This window comes from Procambarus clarkii, chromosome 70, assembly GCF_040958095.1.
Source record: "Procambarus clarkii isolate CNS0578487 chromosome 70, FALCON_Pclarkii_2.0, whole genome shotgun sequence".
Lineage (NCBI taxonomy): Eukaryota > Metazoa > Arthropoda > Malacostraca > Decapoda > Cambaridae > Procambarus > Procambarus clarkii.
Genome location: NC_091219.1, coordinates 28,942,510 through 28,964,598, shown reverse-complemented (window position 1 = coordinate 28,964,598; position 22,089 = coordinate 28,942,510). Strand labels below are relative to the sequence as shown.

Below are 22,089 nucleotides of genomic sequence, written 5' to 3'. Positions count from 1 at the left end.
AAGGTTGGGAAATCTATGGCCCGTGGGGAGGATTACCTTGCCTTGCAGTTACTTTTTCTTTCGAAGGTTCCTAGGATCAATGTCCTCAGGGGGCCGGTCTGGGACCAGTCGGGTAAGTCAATCAGGCTGTTGGACGCGGCTGTGATTTGTACACATTATATTATTAAAGCATAAATAATCATCATTGAGAGTCTTAATATTAATAGTCCAAAGTAGCCTAACTTGCTTTTAAACTAGCCCAAAAACTCGCAAGTAGCGAAATGAAAATTTTGGAAGCGCGGGGCTCTCAAAAGTAGCCCAATTCGCTACTTGTAGCCCAATCTGGCAACCCTGAGGCAACACACTTGCCATATACTCTCACTAAACCATTACTAATCTTCTTTTAACGTTTAATCTTCATCTCATCCTCCGCAAAACTTAAGACCTACACAGTGGTATTCTAACCATAATTAATAATAATAACAATAATATACTTATCAAGGGGATTAAAGCTTAAATGAGTTTGTCCAAATACAATTGGGCACTCGACGCCAGTGGGATCGTGACGTCATTACCCTCATGGCCAATTCTTGGCCCTAGTAACCCACTAAATGGGTTTATAGACTAAAATGTTAATCTAAACACAGTACCCCTCGAGTATGCTAATTTGACCCTCAAGTATGGTGATTTGACCCCCACGCGTAGGTTGAATTAGGGGTCTCGACATACCTATAGTTTTTTTAAGTTTAGTTCATTTATTATTCACCCCATACCCATCTTGTGGGCGGTAGTGGAAAGGGTTACAGAGGCACATAATGGGATAAAGACTGATGAAGATTAAGCCACCCAAAAGGTGGCACGAGCATGAATAACCCGTAAGTGGTGGCCCTTTTGAGCCATTACCAGTATCAACTCTTGATACTGGAGATCTGTGGAGGATAGAGAAGTGTGGTCTAGTTCTTTATATCCCCGTCTACTAGCATTGTTGAGTTACTGTACTCGTTGCGTATAATGATGTCGCATAATGTGACCCAAATTGTAGATGTGAATAATTTCTCAGAGTACGGCAACGGAAGTGTTTATATAAGCATGGATGAGTATGTATGGGTCTCTGTGTGGAAGCAAACTGGGCAAAGGCATCTGAGACGCCAGATGTCAGTGAACTCTAGTGTCGCCAGTCATGGGAGCCAGCCGGCACCACCTGTGACACAGGCAGGGGGTACTTCTAGGGCACCAGTGGTGGCTGAAAACTAGAGCTGGAAGCAGTCTTGCCCGCAAGAGTAGCCGTGGGCAGCGGGCAGGCTACAACAGTCAAGGAGCACGTGGACACAGTTTAACTCCTGCTCCACCACGGTACTCGCCTGCATGGGGCACAACAAAGTACCAACAGAACCAGGGTACCGGTAGATGGTATGCCCGGGGAATGGGGTACACAAGCTGCAGGTAATGTACCCCCATCACCGGGAAAGAGAGTACACTATTACCTAGTGTCCCAACCCGTCCTCTACTCAAGTCCATTACATCCAGCGGTCGACCCCACAGACGCATTCATAAATTTGTACATGCTGTTCACTCAAATGGGGAATCTAATCAAATATAAATTAATATTATAATATATTAGTAGATTGTGTATATATAGGCATAGGTTAGGTTAGGTGTTTAGGTTCTGTTGGCGATTATTTGTATTTGTAGTACATAAGAACATAAGAACATAAGAACAAAGGTAACTGCAGAAGGCCTATTGGCCCATACGAGGCAGCTCCTATTCTATAACCACCCAATCCCACTCATATACTTGTCCAACCCGTGCTTGAAACAATCGAGGGACCCCACCTCCACAATGTTACGCGGCAATTGGTTCCACAAATCAACAACCCTGTTACTGAACCAGTATTTACCCAAGTCTTTCCTAAATCTAAACTTATCCAATTTATATCCATTGTTTCGTGTTCTGTCCTGTGTTGATACTTTTAATACCCTATTAATATCCCCCCGGTTATGTCCATTCATCCACTTGTAAACCTCTATCATGTCACCCCTAACTCTTCGCCTTTTCAGTGAATGCAACTTAAGCTTTGTTAATCTTTCTTCATATGAAAGATTTCTAATTTGGGGAATTAACTTAGTCATCCTACGCTGGACACGTTCAAGTGAATTTATATCCATTCTATAATATGGCGACCAAAACTGAACTGCATAATCTAAATGGGGCCTAACTAGAGCAAGATATAGCTTGAGTACCACACCAGGTGTCTTGTTACTAACGCTGCGATTAATAAATCCAAGTGTCCGATTTGCCTTATTACGAACATTTATGCATTGATCCTTTTGTTTTAAATTCTTACTAATCATAACTCCCAGATCCCTTTCGCAATCCGACTTCGCAATCACAACACCATCTAGCTCGTATCTTGTAACTCTATCATCATTACCTAACCTCAGAACTTTACATTTATCAGCATTAAACTGCATCTGCCAATCCTTTGACCATTTCAAAACCCTATCTAGTACGTGGGAGAAGCATTTACAGCGTTGTGGTTCGAACAAAATTCGTCAGTGAGGCACTTGTTCCGGAAGTGTTCGAACGAAATCAGTTGTGAGTCGTGTGTAAACCGTTTTTCATTCATAAACAGGGGGTTTGGCGGGTGCATGGAATCACTTTTGGGTCTTTGTTTGGAGGACGGGCTGATCCCGGTAGTACAGTCGGGTTCGTTCTCGACTCATATTCGAGAATTCCGGGTTCGAATCCTGGCCGGACTGAAATGGGTGGGTGCCTATCAGCTAATGCTCCTGTTCACCTAGCAGTAAATATAGGTACTCAGGAGTTTGTCAGCTTGTTGTGGGGTTGCATCCTGGGCGGGGATGCAACTGCTGTCAATCTGCTGTTGTTAGGTATCAGCCTGACATCTGACCCTAACACACTGCGGCTCAGGATAGACACGGAAGCACCTGGGTCCACCAAGGTGGTATGTATTGTGCCATGTACCGTACACACTTGGCAATTAGGTGGGAGAAACAACTTACACTGCCAGGCCAAGTGACCGCCGTCACCACACAGCTTACACACCAAACAGCCAAAGCTCAACCCCCGCAAGCACAATTAGGTGAGTACATCAAAGTCCTCAAGGAAATTGACAGGGTAGACAAGGATGGGTTATTTAACACGGTTGGTACACGCACAAGGGGACACAGGTGGAAACTGAGTGCCCAAATGAGCCACAGAGACATTAGAAAGAACTTTTTCAGTGTCAGAGTAGTTAGTAAATGGAATACACTAGGAAGTGATGTGGTGGAGGCTGACTCCATACACAGTTTCAAATGTAGATATGATAGAGCTCGAGAAGCACAGCAGTCTGTACACTAGTAGATTGACGGTTGAGAGGCGGGACCACAACCCCCGCAAGTACAACTAGGTGAGTACACACACACACACACACACACACACACACACACACAGTTTGATAGTTTCACCTCATTGTGCTTCACTCACACTGTATCTTGTGCTACCCACTCACCCAGTATTAGTACTTACGACATTCAACTTCACCAGAGTAATCAGTACCATCAATTATTATGTTGAACTCAAATTTTGCTACAATATACCTATTAAAATCTTACCTTATCTGTTAGCTTAAGGACCTAGCTGCCCGAAACACTATGCGTCTTAGTGGCTTTACAAGAATGTAAGAACAATGTTATGTACTCTCACAACCCAATGCACCTTCTTGTATTTAAATAAATAAAATAAATAAACATACGTTTCCTTCAACCCCCCCCCCCCCAGGCCGGTGCCACATGCAGCCAACAACAGCTGCCTGGGAGGCCAATGACCCAGATCTAAGTGCTTGAGTATAATCTCCCTCTGCGTGGCTAAGTCTTTACCAAAATGCAGATCCTGATATATTAATGGTTGATTGTGGTTTAATGGTCTTGACCACAGACTGGTCACACCAGTCTGTGGCATGATGTGTTCTCAGAAAGTCGCCCATAGAGCAAACCTTTCCTCATACTTTATGCAGATTACATGTAGCATAATGTTTTTACACTATCGACCCCAGCGTAAAAATTCCTGTGGTTTAGGGACATTAAACCCACCACAATATTGACGTTTCATAGATCTAATGACGTATTCCGGCAGATTAGGTGGGTAGCCTAGGTTTTGACGCTTCTAGCTAGGCAAAAGCGTTGCATTTTTTTGCGGAGTTGTACTCGCGAGAAGGGGTAAATAATCACTCCTCGGCAGCTAGGATACAGACAGTAATAGCAGGCTTGGCACAGTCACATCTTCGGGAACGGCACCTGCAGCGTTTTGGCACTTTCCCAGGGCACGCCGAAACCACATGGAGACTTTCAGGTCACTTGGTAGGCACGTGGCTTCCTACCAGGGCACGTAAAGAGCATGTGGCATTTTTTACGGCGGTCATGATGGGCATGTGGTCACTACCAGGTTGACCAGGTCATCACATTAAGGGCATGTAGTCACTACCACATGCCCATCAAGTCTTAATGTGGTCACAAGTAGACTCATCAAGCTAAGAACTGACCCATCACGATAAGAAGAACTGACCCATCACGATAAGAAGAACTGACCCATCACGATAAGAAGAACTGACCCATCAAGATAAGAACTGACCCATCAAGATAAGAACTGACCCATCTACGTGACAAACAGCTGAGCCATCGATATAGACACCACAGGTGAGAGGGGTCAATGGGTGTGTGGAGGTTGAGTAGCAACACCGGTGTGAGGAGTGTGGGGCAGGGGTGGGATGGGCGTGGGGCAGGGTGGGATGGGCGTGGGGCAGGGTGGGGTGGGTGTGGGGCAAGAATAAGGTGGGCATGGGGCAGCACACGTGCCCAGCACCACAGCTGGTCGTGTTGTCAGCTGCCAACTGGCAAATATATCCTGAGCACAGTGCTGAATTTTATTTGCGGGGGGTATGGGGATGAACTACGGCTCTTGGGTCCCGCCTCTCAAACCTTAATCAACTGGTCTATAGATCTAGAGACTTTAAATTGATCTCCTAGGGACTGTTAGGCTTCACGAGGTACGTCGAGGATGTAACCAAGAGAAGTTCACAACTCTCAGGTACACAGTTTACTGCTGGTGGATCACAGGCCTTATCTGTCCCTGTGTTCCCGTGTACTGATGGGTCCGTCACCTGTGTCGTCACGTCGCGTTTTAAATGGAATGGTCCATTCCGTAAGAAATGCAACATATTAGCTGAGAGAACAGGTTTGAGTCCAAAAATCAGCACGATAAGGGATAATTATTAAATAACAAAAATGTGGGAAAGGAGATAGAGCGATAGGGTAATCTTATCACAATAAGTAGGAGAATCATAGACAAACACGCGACCATCATCAGTAGCAGCTGGGGGTCCCACACACAGGAGCAGCAGTACCCGGTAAGACTAGGCTAACTTTACCTACACTCGCTATGGAATTTCTCCCTTGTCGAGGACACCAGGCCTATGCTTTGGCCCTTAGGTCTATCGCTATCTTTTCTCTCTCTGTCACACACAGTGTACTCCGGCTGGTCATGGTTAAATATAATATAGGGTTAAATAAAATAGGAAGAACGATGTTAGTGAGCCACCGAGGCAGCAGCAGAGTATGAGTAATATTACTAGTAATACAAGGAGTGCAACTTGACCTGCAACATATATTTCTATCCCCAGGAGCTACCCAGCGGACCTGACTCATCCCTCGCCATGGCCAGCCGGAGAGCGGTGAGTACACTGTGTGTGTGTGTGTGTGTGAGAGAGAGAGAGAGAGAGAGAGAGAGAGAGAGAGAGAGAGAGAGAGAGAGAGAGAGAGAGAGAGAGAGAGAGAGAGAGAGAGAGATATATATATATATATATATATATATATATATATATATATATATATATATATATATATATATATATATATATATATATATATATATATATATATATACTGCTGTACCTGTGCAACAAAGATGTACCACAATGTACCTCGCCCCACAGGTTCGGGTGTTCACGGGAACGAGGGACGTGGACGTGGTACTGGACACCAAGGCAATAGCCTCTGACTTTCTCCTCCAGGTACGCTCTTCTCTCTCCAGTGTTACAGTTTATAACATTACAATTTGTAAACAAATAAACCAAGATTCAGTTAAATGTTTGATAGTAAAATTATTTTAGTTTAACATCAACAGACCTCAATCCGTTAATAATATTTCCTGTAGCACAACGTCCTAGGCTCACAACCTAGGGAAACGGATTCAATTCCCAGGGAAGGCAGAAACGGTTGGGCACATTTCCTTTTATCTGATGCCTCTAGTCACCTAGCATTAAAATAGGTATCCGACAGTTAGGCAATTGGTGTTGGTTGCATGCTAGGGAAGATTAGTAGTTGACTTGGGAAGACCTCAGTAATTCCTGTCCCCAACAACCGAAATTATTGTACGACGCGTTAATAATTTCCTTTAAGTATTAAAGCTTAATGTAGGTCATAACATATTGACTGCTCTTATAATTCCATAAATGCCAGGATTTGCTCTTGATATAAAGCAATTTAGTGTCTACAATCTTACCCCGCGTCATTGTTTTGGGTTTGTTTATTGTCGTTATAAATTATTTGTGTCATTGAAACATTTCAAACGGATTTCTAACATTTTCTAGGAATTTGTATTAACTTAACATCTGTAATGATGTAACAACTCACTTTGTTTGTATTAACATCTGTAGGGCTGACTGATGAGAGAAGAGAATTCGGGTAGGTAGCTACCTGAAAGATATGTGATAACGTGTCTGAGTCTGGGATTTTTCGGGCAAAGTTTAAAAAAGTTCCATTTTTTTTATCACTTCCAAACGACTTTGTAGCATACTATACGTGTGTTTTAATATATTATAGCATACTGTACATGTGTTTAAAGGAATTTGTTGCATACTGTACATGTGTTTAAAGGCATTATAACATGCTGTACAAGTGTTTTAATATACTGTAGGATCTTCCGTGTTTATACAGCCCGTCCTCTTGCCCTGACGCTTCATAAACAATGCGAATATTTTGCTTAACATGAAATATTCAAACCTAAGCAACCCACATAACCTGTGGAGGACGATATTCGGATAACGTCAATAAAACGGTGCTTTGTTTTGTACTAAAATAACACAATTTTGAAGAATTAGTCAGTTCCGATAAAAATGCGACGAATTAGGTGAGTGGACATGTTATACTAATAATAATATTTAATACAAAGTGTGCACATCAGATTACAGTGGCTAAGGATTAAAGTAGACTCAGTGCAAAGTCACCGAAAAGTACATTTCAGTATCTATTCCATTGTTAGGTTTTAATCAAGCTTTATATATCATGGTAGGTAACGGAGGAGCTGGGGTTGAAGGAGACATGTTGGTTTGGTCTACAATATAAGGACAAGAAGGGTCGTTGGTTCTGGCTCCAGCTGGATAAACAGGTAACCAATCCATCTCCTGTTTTTCCCTACTCTAGAAAACAATACAAATCAATAAGACTCGCTTCTTGATCAGTCACAATTCGTTGTTAATTTATCAATTAATTATCTGTTCATACAAGGTCATATGCTTTATCTCATTCTTTACCGCAGGTGTCGCAAATTATTATTTTATAATTGTTCGTGAATGCTAACTGCAAGGTTTATGTATCAGTTATTTGTTCTGATGTGGGCAGGTATTGTCACAGAAGGTCGACGATAAACAGGACCCCTTGGTGATGTTCCTGAAGGTGATCATCTTTCCCCGCGAACCCTCGTTCCTACTGGATGCTTTGGCGCAGGTAAGGATCCCACCGCTGCCACCATTGTATTGCAGCATGCACTTCATATCATAACTCAGTTCCAGCTGTTTCCTTTCAGTCGCGTTCGCTCATTCAAATTTCCATCAGCCTCTCATAAATGTGGAATGCTTTTAGAGAATTTGACATTATACTGCCTTCCTACTCAACCCATTCGTACAGCCCCCGTAATACAATGCTGGCATTGTACTTTGAGAGAACCCTAACAAAATGTAATCCTTTATTTCTGAGCCACACCATACCCTGTCGTCACATCACACACAACCACATCCCACTGTCACCACACCCAACAACAACACTACACCCAACCAGCACACCACATAACACATCAATCGAATGTCAAACATTGCGCAACACATCACTATCACAATCCCACCACACTATCACATCTCACTATCACACCACATCACATCACACTACAGCCTCACAGTATAAAATCATTCCATTAAGAAAGACATCACTAACAAGATCTCTTCCTCCACTGTACCTGGAGCAGTCCCTGATTGTTCAGCAGGTTCAGATGTCCATTGAACTGGAGGAGCTGCTCTGTTCATCAGCATGTTCCAAGCAACTCAAGAATCTAGCAGAAGCCGAAAGGTAAGTTCCAGAGGTCAATTCCGTTCTAAAGCTGAAGTGTAAATGTTTGAGCTCAAAGAGTTTGAGAGGTAGAAAATTTGTTCTATAAGTTAAAATATAACGTCAGTCCCAGAATCAGAAAAGTGAGTTCAAGAGGCTCAAATGAAAATTAAGTTCCAAAGTTCTAGATGTCCAAATGTGAATTTATTTCTTTAACTCAAAAATTGAATTTTAGCTTTAACCCGTCCTCATCAGCATTGGTCAAATGCTCCTTAACCCAACCGTCAAACCTTGTTTATGAATGAAAAACGGTTTACACACAACTCATAAATGATAACGTTCAAACACTTCCCGAGCAGTGCTTCGTTGATGGCCTCTGTTCGAATTCCAACTCTGTAAATGCTTCACCCACATACTTCAAATACAAATAATTGATAACAATACTAAGCACCAAACCTAGCCTACGCCTAACTAGAGTTAGTTTAGCTAGTAAAGCTCCTCGAATTTAGGTAGTAATTGTTAGTCATGCGTAAAGTATTTTTTCATTAACACACATGGTGGTGTATTATTAATATACATGGTGGTTACTGCTGGATTAACAAGGACCTGGCCAGTGTTTATGAGGACAGGCTGCAAAATATTAACCTACCTATGGTGAACCCGAGTAAGTGCACCGGCTGGTGATAATTTCATCAGAAATCTGATTAGGTTTCAGTTACTTCAAAAATATTCTGATCACATTTGTGTATAGTTTTTTGTTTGCACTATTTAGCTGTCCATAACAATATAGAGATTATTTATTATAATAAATATCGAAGATATATATTATTCATTTTGTGATCTTTTTAATCTTAAATATTTGCTCATAGCAACCATAGCTACTTATCGAAGCCTCATAATAAGAACGCGAAGATATTATGATTTTTTTCTGCATTTTATAGTAAGTGTGGCAATAGTTATCTGTTATCTTTGATTAAATATGTTATTTTTTGTATCAGAATCTCTATTTATGTAAGAGTATTTCTATGTTGGTACTCCAGGGTGGAGCAGTACTTGAAGGTAGTTGAGAAACTGGAGGAATACGGGTCATGGCACTTCCTCATGACTAGACCGCATGACCCAACCCCAGTCAGGGTCAGCTTCAATCTCCTGGGCATCACTGTCACGGCAGACAACAGGTGAGTAATGACCAACCTAGTTATTGTATTGTAGCCTACTGATTGAAGTACGCTACAATACAACAGTATAAATATAAGTATAATACTTATACTACATTATAAGTAATAATACTTATACTACAGTATAAGTATTGTAACATACAGATTGAAGCCGAGTTCGATTCCCGGGCACGACGAGGACAATTGGACATGTAAATGGAATTTAGTAAACTATTGCGGGTTGCATCATGGGGAATGACCGGTTGCTAACTAGGATAATCTCATTTAACCAATACAGGCTTCCTGTGTCCGTCAATGGCTCAATAAACCTAACAGACTTCCTAGCTGTGCCCGTCAACGGGAATCAGTAACGGCTGATAACAGGGTTCAGTGTTTTTGGGCAGTCTGCTCACATTTTAGTACAATATCCACGCTATCATGGTCCAATATATGTAGTTTTTGTTTATTTGACAAACTTACGTGGATTATTGACTTATATAAGATCAATACCCCACTTTTTAGGTCAAATGGTTGAGCACAGTTCCTTTTACCTGATGCCTCTGTTTACCTAGTAATAATTAGGTACCCGGGTGTTAGGAAAACGTTGTGGGTTGCATCGGGGAAAGGTCAGTAGTTTGTCCTTGGGGGAACCCGAAACAAGATTAATACAGGCTTCTTGTCCCCGACAACGTGAATTATTATTAATCACTCCATTTAATAATAATAGTAATAGAAATAATACACAGAGAAATCACATTAATGTGATATATCAAAGAACAAATCCACAGAAGCCTTGATGAAGGTCTGGGAAAGTGCGTACGACTCATGAAGGTAAGGATCATAACCCAGAGATATAAGCTGGCTCATCACCTCAAAGGGCGGGTAGAAATAGCCTAACCTACTCTATCCCTTTGAGATGTATATTTTTTTTCTTGTCTCAATAAACATACTTGAGCTTGGATTATCACCTCAAAGTCAAGTGTAGTTCTCAGTCTTTCGCCTTCTTTTCAAATCAAATCAAAATCAAAATGTTTATTCAGGTAAAAGTCCATACATAGAAGATGAGTTACAAACATAATGTTGGGTTTATAGATAGAGCTAGTACAGTACATACGATACCTAAAGCCACTAATACTCATAGCGATTCGGGCAAACAAAACGGTTTTGATAATTACTTTTGTATATCCCTTATGATGAAATTTGGTTCAAGGTAACTTTTGAGTAAAGAATCATTTTACTTTATTTTTTAACTCAGCTTTGGATAATTTAACTAAATTTTATAATTCCACGAGAATTTGTATATAGTTTAATCTCGCTGCCCGCTTAGGACATTTCAAATTAGTTTAGTCCATTTATTATGCACCCTATACCGATATTTCAAAGCCGCAATAATAACTACAGTAGCAGAGTTACATTGGTTCAGTTGCAGTAGTTGTACTTAATTAATATTATATTAATAAGCAAATTAATGTAAGTTAGAGTACTATCAGTCTCTCCCTTCCTCTCAGCACACTCCTCTCTTCCTCCACAGACAACACAATTTCCCGTTTACGGAAATCCAGGAAGTGAGTTCCAGTGGGAAGAAACTGTTGATAAAATACGTGAGTCGAGGCATGCCCACTACTGTCTTCCTGGGCCCCTGTCAGGAGTACACGGAGGACCTGCTCTTCCTCCTCCTGGCCCACCAGCGACACTTCCTCACTAACAACAACCAAGGAAAGTCCACTCGCCGCCGAAGCTTCATCATTTACAACCTTTGAATTCCCAGCTGCAATCACTACCTGAGGAACTAGTTATTGATCGCTCAGTCACAACCACGAGCTGATCAACAGCCAATTAAAGCATTGTTGCTACCGTTACCACATATTCTCCAGCCAATGAATGCCGCTACATGAACGCCTAATGAGTGCTTGCTCACAATCGACCAATGCTGCACACACGTGAGAATTACTTTCACCCATCAGCGCTAGGATTTGCTCAATATACATCATAAAATGTTTCCAACCATATATCGAACAACAAACCGAAATATCATCGAAGGTGCAACGGAATTTTTGTTTGTATTAACAAGCTTAGGTTTACCCCAGCAATGTGTTGCTACCCTATGCTATATGAAGTGTAAATAAAAAAATTAGCTATAAGTTCATCTAAAATCTCCATCTCACAGGATGATTACTCATACATAGAATCAGGGGAGAACTTGAGATGCTAGGACTGAATCTATTAGCCTCCACTAGCACACTCTGTGTACAGCACAAGAATACCTTCCAATATTGGCGAGTGTATGAAGTAGTTACAGAGCTCAAAGTGCCTCATACCATTTGGTCTGAAATCACTGATAACAGGGCAATCACAGATATAGTGTTGGAGAGTGTCCAAGCTCTTGTTCACATAGTTTATAATGTGACAATGGTTACATCACTGTCATTGTTATTGGGGTTGTTATACTGTATACATAGTTTTGTCTCAATTATCATTAGTAATAAATTAAGTAAAAAAAAAAACAGTATCCTTGAATATATTTACCCATTGTTAGATGTTCTTATATATGGTGCTGCTATGTTTGTACCTTATATGTAACTCCTGTTTTGTAATAAAGTTTATATATATATAATAGAGATTGTAGGCGAAGAAAATATTAGTGTTCAGTGAGAATCCTCAAGGTCTTCTGTGAACACTCTTTTTATTCTCCAAGGCTATGGGTCCCTACAATTGCACAAGGGGTTCTTTTAAAAAGACCAGGTACCAATTCACTGACGAACAGAAGCTATAGTTAAGGATTAGCGCCCAGTCAATCCTCCCCCACCAGGATACGAACCCAGGCCAAAGCGCTCGCGAAGCGCCGGGCGAGTGTTTTACTACAGCGCCACGGAAACAATAATGTGTTAATAGTTTCTAATAATGTATAAATAATGTAATTGAATATTCCTTAATGTTAAAAAAAACCTGCTTCAGGGAGGAAATTCGCTCACGGGAATAAATTGATAATGACTATATAATTTGTGCTATTATCTACTCTCTATCCATCATGGTTAGGTTAGGTTAAGTTGGGTCAATGTGGGAAGAGATTACAACCTCTGAAGGCCTTGGCATGCTGTGGAAAGGGAGTGGGAGTCCCTGTGCTACGAATGATATACTTGAGTACTGTAAGATCTCTTATTGATTATTCTGCACCTATTAATTCTTGCCTTGGTAAAGGTAGGATGGGCAAGTTGGAGAAGGTACAAAATGAAGCCATGAGAATTATCTTAGGATGCCCAAAAAATGCTATGATTGAGATAATGAGGATGGAGTTGAATCTGCAGAGTATTGGGGATAGAATTTCAGAGATAACAGTAGCCTCTGCCATTAAATTAATGAGAGGTGGGGGAGCTAATGAATTAATCCTCTCGGTTCAAAAGGTGGGAAGTAATGAACAATGTATGATAAAGAAGAGAGCATATATGAGTACCTTATGTTCTAATGTTATAAAGTATGATGTTATTACAGAGTGTATTGCTGCGCCCACGTTAGTCTTTAAATAGCAGACGCCCAGTATACCAGAATATTGTGACAGAGTGTAGAGAGAATGTTAAGAAATTAGAAAAACTGGGTATAAAGTAAGATTCATGTGGATCCATTCACACGTGGGAATACTGTTGAATGAGGTAATTGATGAGATAGCGAAGAGAACCACGGAAAAAAACTCTTGTTGATATTGTATGTCAGATAACTTTGAAGCAAATAAAAACAAGAATCAAGATGATCCAAGAGGGTGAAGAAATGGTAAAGAGAATGGCAATGGTGGACAGTAGTAACACACTTAAGAATTATTCAATAATAAATACAAATTCCAGTACCATTCACAGTTTAAAAAAAAAACAAATACGACAGAAAATATGGTCGTCATGCTCAGACTGTGGGGCCCAAACGTCCTCGCAAAATATAGATATTTATAGATGATGACTGATAAGTAAAATAAGACCAAAAATTAGAGCAGTGGGATAAAATTTGTATTTTCAAGGGATAGCGAGCTGATAGACTCCTCCGTCCCGGGAGTGGAGTGAAGCGACACCAAACAAAGGGGGCGTCTCTGTGGCTGGTGTAGTGTATGGGAGGAGAAGGAAGCTGCATCCCACGGTCGTCCACCCATATGGTAGAAGGAGGCTGTGGTTACTGGTAGGAGGAGACGGCAGTTGCTGGTAGGAGGAGAGTATAAAGGAAAAAGTATTTGCCACCGCAGCTTGACCATGTCACTCTCCGTTGATATACAGTTGAAGAGGTTGAGCAGAATCTACCACCAGGGAGTATGTGCAACATATTTAAATGTTTACACTATGACAAGGCATACATAATGCATGCGTGTTATTGACGTTACGAGAATGTATCAGTCACTAGAATCTGGACTTTCACAACCTATTATATCTTGTATATAAGGTACCCATAATTACTGTAAATGATTAAACAAAAATAAACATTATATATATATATATATATATATATATATATATATATATATACACACATTTTTATTTACGGCTCTGGCCTGTGGTGTTATGAATTAACTAAACTAACTGTTTGCAGGAAACTGTTAGTGGAGTGTTAGTGTTAGACAGTCGATCTGATGCAAGACACGATGGCATCACCCTGACTATGGATGGCGTCGCTAGTGTGCAGTTGTCTCCCAGAAGTGCAGGACTGATCGAATCAATTGTTAATTCCTCCAAGGTACAAGAATATGGTGTTATATATTTAAACAAAAAAGTTCTCTCTCCAAAGTACAGTACAGTACATTGTGTTATGGGACAGCATTGCTTGTAATTTTAATTTAAAGCAGTTATGATCATGTATTTTATTTCTCAAGGGTGATTAGTTCATTAAATTCATTAAAAGCGATTCTGTTTGTTTATTGGGTGGAGAATTTTATATTATTATTACGAAGTGTATTCCAGTACTGTACCAGGGAAATGACATATGGTACTTTATATTTTGGACATTTTTATTCTATTATGTACTGTATATTATATTTTGTGTATACATTATATCAATGATGCTTATTAAGAGATATTTCTATCTTGTTTTCATTATAAATTTAAAATGTATTAGGATTGCTGTAGACCAAATGGGAAACTGAAAATAGTGCTTAAGTTTATAGGATGTCCTATATCATGCATTACAGTATTTTGCATAATAATGATTGTATTGTTCCTATAGATATAAAGTGTTGACATTTGTAGGTTTCAATATAAATTATTAATTAGCACAGTTTAATATGTTTTGATAATTGTGTTTCAGCCTATCTCTCTGATAAACCAATCAGTGGAGGTTGCTAAATCAGGCAAGATACCCTCAGGGCAAACGGAAATTCCATTTGAACTTGCCCTTGTCCCACGTAACTCTTCCAAGACTCTGTATGAAACTTACCATGGGGTGTACATCACAGTTCAGTACTCACTAAGGTGTGACATCAAGCGTAGCCTCTTGGCAAAGGATGTTACTAAAATGCAGGAGTTTATTGTTGAGTATAGAGTAAGTGTTGTTTTTTTGTATAGTACTTAACTGATGTTGGAGAATGTATTAAATCCAGTGTCTTACTAAATATGTTGTACATGATACTTTAGTTAATCTCTGTTGTGTACGTAGTTTATATTCAATTGCATTTTGTGTACTTTTAAACTTGAATGTATATTTCATATGTACTGTAATTATGTGACATAATTTTTTGTCTGTCAAGATAGTGAAGGTTTTTTTTACTACTGTATTTACCCAAGTACTGTAATTACCAAAGTGTAGTTACAGGTTGAGAGCAATGCTCGTGGTGCCCCATCTTCCCAGTACTCTTTGTCATATATCGCTTTGAAACTACTGATGATTTTGGCTTCCACCACCTTCTCTTAATTTGTTCCAACCATCTACCACTGTTTGCGAAAGTGAATTTTTTTATATTTCTTCGTCAGCTGTGTTTAGTTAGCCCACATTAGGAGGTCGGAATAGATTTTCTATTCCAAAACATGGTATTTATTCACATTGAATTTCATATGCCATATGTTGCTCCACTTATTTTGTTCAGATCATTTTGAAGCTACATACCTATCTACCTTGTGGTGGTTCTGGGGATCAAGGCCCCTACAGTCCAGTCTACAACCAGGCCTGGTTGGTTGTCTAGTTAACCAGGCTGTTGGATATGGCTGCTCACAGCCTGACGTATGAATCACAACCTGATTGATCAGGTATCTTTGGAAGTGTTTATCAAGTTCTCTCTTAAACATTATGACAGGCTGGCACTGGTCCGCTATACCCCTTATGTGTAGCAGGAGAGTAGTGAAAAGCCTTCGATATTGATCAAGTTCTTTCTCAGTGTACTTATTGTGCCTCTGCATTTCAATGGGGCCATTTTGCACACCCTGCCATGCCTACTGGTTTTCTTGTGCTGTTATTCCTGTGGGCAAATTTAGAGCCAGTCCCTCTAATATTTTCCATATGTAAATTATTATATATCTCTCTCACCTGCATTCTAGAGAATTCAGTTTTAGAACTTTTAATTGGTCACAATAATTTAGAGGCTTATTATTTGCTTATGTATTTATTACCAAAGTAGTGTCTTTCATTTTCTCATTCATTAAGTGTTTACAAATTAAGGTACTATTTCTGAGTCTGGATTGTACAAAACTTCACATAGTACAAATTGGGCCCAGTCCTCTTTAGTTCATACAGATGAGAATGCAATTTATGGTATTTGGCTTCTGTGTTCGTATCAAGTACTACTGATAAAGTATTACATTTATACAGTATAAATTAATTTAAAACTTTTCAGTTAAGGACCAAGACACAAATTGGTAGCCTTTGATCTGCTATGTTATCTAGTGTAAAGATTTAAAACAACTTTTCACATTTTCAGCCTGGTTCAGGAGACAATGAAGAGCAGAAAATAGTTAATTTTGAAATACGCCCTGAAACATTACAAAATGTTCGTGATCGTGCACGCATCCCACAATTTTTGGTCAGGGGTCATCTGGACACTTCTGTGTTCCCACTTTCAAAACCAATAACTGGAGAGGTGAGCATTTATTGAAGTTTATGCAGTTATGAAGTTTATATATGCAGTTTTGCTAATTAAGGTACTGTAAGGGAATTTAGTATAGAACTGTTACAATATAATTGTTATTATTTTTTCTAGTATTCTGCATCCTTCAAGAGCCACTAGCTGTTTTATCATAATTTGATCATAATCATAGTTTTATTTCACACAAATAAGCAAACTGTAGTTATAGCCACTTTTTATGTACATTACCATTATGATGATGAATCCAATAAGATAGATAACTAGTCACTTATTTCATGCCATGAGCATATCAGCTAGTTTATTGGAAAATATTTGAGATGTTAGCTAAGTAAATGTTTCTTAGCTACCATATTTGTCAGGTGTACAAGGTGCAGCTAATTCACAAGATATTTTGTGCATGAAACAATTCAGGTATATCATCATACTGTACATTTATTGAAAGTAATGTATAAGTGATTGTGTGGGGAAAAGCATGTGATTTTGTGCATGTAAATACAATATATATTGTATTGGCAGTGGACCAACTTTGTACATCATATTCGGCAACAAATACAACATATTATTTAAAGATTACCAAAGGAATAGAGGTAAGGATTAGCTTTACATGTACTGGTAGCTTTAGCAGGTGTCTTGTTTTGCATTGTAGATGCAAATTTATTATGTAGTACTTTAACTCACATTGGTAATGCTTTTTTGTTAATATTTTTTTATATATAGAGTACACCCGAATTTTGGTGTTTGGGTTGCAGGTGACAGTGTGTGAGTGTGAAAGGGGCATCAGCAGCATAGAGCTTCAGCTGGTACGTGTGGAGACATGTGGCTCTGCAGAAGGCCACACCAGAGAGGGTGAGTTGCCTCTTGTTTTAATGTGAACATGGGACATTGAGCATTTGGGTTCTGCACAATAAAAATCCTAATATTGATATATCTGCTGAGAAGATCTTTGAATCATTGTGTCCAGGTTCCAAGTTTATGGAATCAAATTCGCATACTAGGCCCTCCACGACACATTCATTATGTACTAGACCACAATGAACTTTATAGGTAATTGTGGCCTTGGATTCTGTTGACTAAGAGGCTTCTCTGTATTTTGTAGCTGTGACTTAAAGCTCTATTGTGATTGGCATTAATACTGATAAATAGGGGAAGTGGCATTATGCAGTAGTTATCAGTAAAGTCATAACCACAGTATGCACAAGACATATAATTTTTTTTTTAATTTATTTATAAATTTGCTTTATAAATACAGTACTGTATAAGACTTTTTAGGAAGACAATCCATAGATTAATTTATGGTACTGTTGTTGCATTTTGGGAAAATCATGGCTTAACAATGATAATTCATTTTGTCTAGGACAGGCAGCCTGTGCATATATATAACCTTAGGCTTATATAGAGATCTTTCCAAGGTGGAGCTACTGACCCTCTTCAGGATGCAACCCCACAACAAGCTGACTAACTCTCACGCACCTATTTACTGCTTGGTGAACAGAGGCATTAGGTGATAGGAAATATGCCCAACCACTTCAGTCCTGTCTGGGATTTGAATCCGAGATTTCTGATTGTGAGTTGAGAATGAACCCAACAATAGTAAATAATTAATAATAGTTGTATTTAAAATAAAGCCTCTCATGTACACTGTATTTCTGGTACTGTAATTCGAAAACCACCATGTAATTGTTGTATTGCCAGATTGTTGGATATAATGTTTGACTTTCAGATTCAATTATAGAATTATGACAAGTAATTGCTGGCAAAGTAGAGTTAGAGTATTTAACAGCTTAGTCTACTAAAATAAGTAGTAATATTAATATAATTAATGTAATTCTTTCTAGCATCCGAGATTCAGAATATACAAATTGGAGAGGGTGATGTGTGCCGATGCATTGCTATTCCAATTTATATGGTGTTTCCTCGTTTGTTCACCTGCAGCACTACTGTGGCTCCAAGCTTTAAAATTGGTGAGTTGTCAGATGTTCTTAAGACAATGATTAGTTTTTAGAACCAAAAATGGACCAAACAAAATCCTTAAATTGTATATGTACATAATACTGTATCCATTTGTAGCTCAATAACAATTTTACATTTTCAGTAGTGTGATATTTACCCAAGTTCAGGTGTGTTCTCTAATACCACATTGTGACCTCATAACTCCTTACAATTATTTTTATTTTATACACGATTTGAATTGCACCCAGATTTAGCTAGGAAACCACTTGAATATATTCAAAGAATGCGTGAAAATATGCAAAAGCAAGTACATAATTGCCTTAACAAAAATGACGGTTGGAAATAAGTCCCTATTAGTCGTTCATGGGATCATATTAATGGTCCGCGGGATTTAAAAGTATGAATTTAGTGGTCCGTAAGGTTGGCGACCGCTGGTTTAAAGTACGTACAGTATTGTAATGAATGTCATTCTTTATATCTAAGTCACTGGTCTTAACTGTTACTTTCTATATCTGTTATTAATTTTTTGTTTTTTGTTTCTTTTACAGAATTTGAGCTGAACATAGTGATAATCTTTGACAACGATCATTTAGTTGTAGAGACATTTCCAATCAAGCTCATACGCAGTTAAATTTTAAGGACTATCAGACAGAGATGAGTGTCTTGGGTTTCACAGTTGATCATTCACATATGTAATTGATAAGACTGCAATGTCTATGTATCCCTAGAGATATCCAAGTTGCTGCCTCAGCTGTGAGTAATGCCACGAAATCACACTTTCAATTTAAATTGAAAATTTAGAAAATGTACATACAGTATTCATTATAGTATCATAATCTGTTTTCTACCTTTGTGGAATGGGAAGAATTTGTCTGGAAAAGATAGAACAGTATAGGAAAAGAAAGCTAATGGTATACAAAATTACGCTCACTTTTTAAACATGCTGTTTGTACTCAACAGCATTATAGGGCGCCTACACCATCACATTAACACACTTCAGAGTTGACATGTACAAATATGTCAATTATTAACACACACTACAATGCAGTACCTTTACTCCAGTCTTGTTTCCTAAAACATATGTTCTAGTCACACTTAATCTTCATTGTGTCTGTCCAGCATCTTAGTCTTCATTTCCTCAAATTTACTTGAATACATTGCACAGTGACTTACGTATGTGTTACCTGGTCAGTCAGGTTAAGCCCCATTAGGTGACTGCATGAACAGCCTTGCTCATGGATAGTGGATGCCTCTAAAAATGCTTAATAGGCCTCATGCTCTTAACAATGGTATATAAGTACAGTATACACTTTCTTCACTACTTGCTCATGTAATTCATTTGCTCAACATGGTAAGCTTGAGCAGCTCTTCCTTACTTAACTATGCAGCTTTCCACAAGCACACCTAATTAGGCTTTACCTTTTCATCATTCACACACTGCCATGTAATCCTTATGTTTAAATTATGTATTATTGATGATATAAATCACATCAATTTCTCAGTGCAGTTGGCTCATAATTAACTGGATTTGTGCTGAGGTTGATACCTCAGGGCTTAGTTTTTCCTTGAACCTGATACCACTATTCACCTAGTTGTAAATAAGTACCAGGGAGTTAAGAGATTGATATGGGTTAAATCTTGGAAGATTAGTCATTGGTCTTGATAAGCCATGCAGGCTTGGCTTTCTGTTTTTGACAATGGGAAACCACATACAGTACTTTTAGCTTTGACTTACATAAATGTGGACATCAAATTTTGTTTTTAAAACATTCACCATTTCCATTTCTTTTCTCACTTATTCCTCTTAATGTATAATTGCTGGGCAGGAGAGAAACAGTCCGGCAAGTTTCCTTTCGCCTAATGTCTCTGTTCACCTTTCAGTCGATTATGTTGGCTCATAATCGACTGAACTCGTTAAATTTCCAGGCAAGTTGATACCTCTGGGCACTGTTTTTCTTGCACCTGATACCTCTGTTCATCTAGCAGTAAATAGGTACCCAAGAGTTAGTCAGCTGTTGAGAGGTTGCATCCTGAGGAACGTCAAGTACTTGACCTCGATAAAATTATATATATACACATACACAGAGGCTTCCTGTCCCCAAGAAACATTATATATACAGTACAGTATATAAATGCATACTTTGGGGATTTGTGTTTCCTGTTTGTGAGTCAATATGACCCACATCACTTTATCCCTCTTGCAATGTATCCCAATCCTCAAGAATAAAAAACATTCCAAGGTAACAAGTTACATTTCTGGTGTTTTCATTAATTAATGAAAAATAAATTTGAAAAACTTTCTGACAATTTTAGGTTAATGACATTACATGTACATCTATGGACATAATTACTAGGAATTTATGAAAAACTTGTGCAAGCAGAGTGTGCACAATCTATATGAGGTAGATGTATAATTATTTGATTTAGATTGATTTTTTCAGTCAAAAATAAGTTTATATTGAAGTATATTGGATTTAAAGTTTGCCAGAGCTAATACAGAGATTTGGTTCTCGTGTACATGATTGTGCTGTTATTACATGTATCTGTGATATACTGAATTTGTTTAACAAACTAATTTATCAATATTGTACAGTATTTCTAATCTGCTTATGAATTTGTAAGAACACAAATGTTGTTCAATTATTTTATATATGATGAACTGTATTGATTAGAACCTATATTCTTTAAAACAATATTATAGACATTTACAACTTATTAAATACTATTGATATTAAGATTATGAATTTATTTCCTTAATTATGAGTACGTGTGTATGAGGTTGTTTAACTGCATACATTTCAAATTAATTTGTTTACTGTTAAAGACAATACAAGTTTATGATACTGTACATTTATCATTATATTGGAAAACAAATAATGAGGTGGGGAGGCATTATCTAGGAAGAAAAACTGGAGCAGTGTAGGAAACAAGTTTAAAAAATACTGTACTTAAAAATGACACCCTCCATACATTCACATTTAGCACATCATCACACAACCAAACATTTCTGCTTACTTGCTCATTATGTCTGCCTTCCTCTTCTACTTTGTTTTACCTGAATACACATTACCACTACCATCCATTCATTTGATATGACTAAACCATCTTGATACCCTCCCCTCATTCTTATCATTTACTGATTTTTGACCCTCTGTATTTTTGTTATTACTCACAATCCTCTTAACACCACAAATGCATCTCATATTGTTCATTTCTCTACTTTAACTATTTTTTTTTCATAGTTATGCTGCACTATGAAAGGGAACAGTGAGGATTTCAGACAACAGAGCAACGAAAACAAACACATGTACAATCTATAGTGGGAAAGTATCAAATGGACACGCTAACATTGTAGAAACTAAATATAGTGCTCTGGAGAATAGAGGAGCAACACATCAGACACGGGTCAGTGACTTGGGGAATTGGAGAAAGTCTCTCTCTAGACCGAAAAACTAGAATTAAAGAAAAATAAGAAATATAACTGGTAAATTGGGACACAATAAATGGAAAAAAGGAAGAGATATGGGAAGTATCAAAGAAGGCACCAAACTGGGAAGGCTACGTAGCACCATCAAATGTGCG

General features: G+C 38.5%; 2 protein-coding genes across 4 annotated transcripts; both read left to right on the top strand.

The window, feature by feature from the left end:
- The first annotated feature begins 1,254 nt into the window (after positions 1-1,254).
- LOC123775335 (moesin) lies at positions 1,255-12,022 on the top strand. 3 transcript variants are annotated; one of them, XM_045770419.2, is made up of 8 exons: positions 1,255-1,422; positions 5,661-5,711; positions 5,973-6,050; positions 7,331-7,426; positions 7,660-7,764; positions 8,276-8,379; positions 9,399-9,536; positions 11,047-12,022. In XM_045770419.2, the coding sequence occupies exons 1-8, from the start codon at positions 1,387-1,389 to the stop codon at positions 11,273-11,275; spliced, it is 837 nt and encodes a 278-aa protein (XP_045626375.2). In that variant the 5' UTR covers positions 1,255-1,386; the 3' UTR covers positions 11,276-12,022. The 3 variants fall into 3 exon arrangements, with proteins under 3 accessions (XP_045626375.2, XP_045626376.2, XP_069167942.1); XM_045770420.2 differs by having other exon boundaries at positions 1,265-1,422; positions 8,279-8,379; XM_069311841.1 differs by lacking the exon at positions 1,255-1,422 and adding an exon at positions 4,653-4,677.
- A 1,548-nt stretch (positions 12,023-13,570) lies between these two features.
- On the top strand, positions 13,571-21,242 carry LOC123775336 (vacuolar protein sorting-associated protein 26C). The gene is made up of 7 exons (XM_045770424.2): positions 13,571-13,801; positions 14,079-14,222; positions 14,790-15,023; positions 16,393-16,551; positions 17,307-17,403; positions 18,393-18,518; positions 19,056-21,242. Exons 1-7 carry the CDS (start codon positions 13,745-13,747, stop codon positions 19,136-19,138), a joined length of 900 nt encoding a protein of 299 aa, XP_045626380.1. The 5' UTR covers positions 13,571-13,744; the 3' UTR covers positions 19,139-21,242.
- The last annotated feature ends 847 nt before the right edge of the window (positions 21,243-22,089 follow it).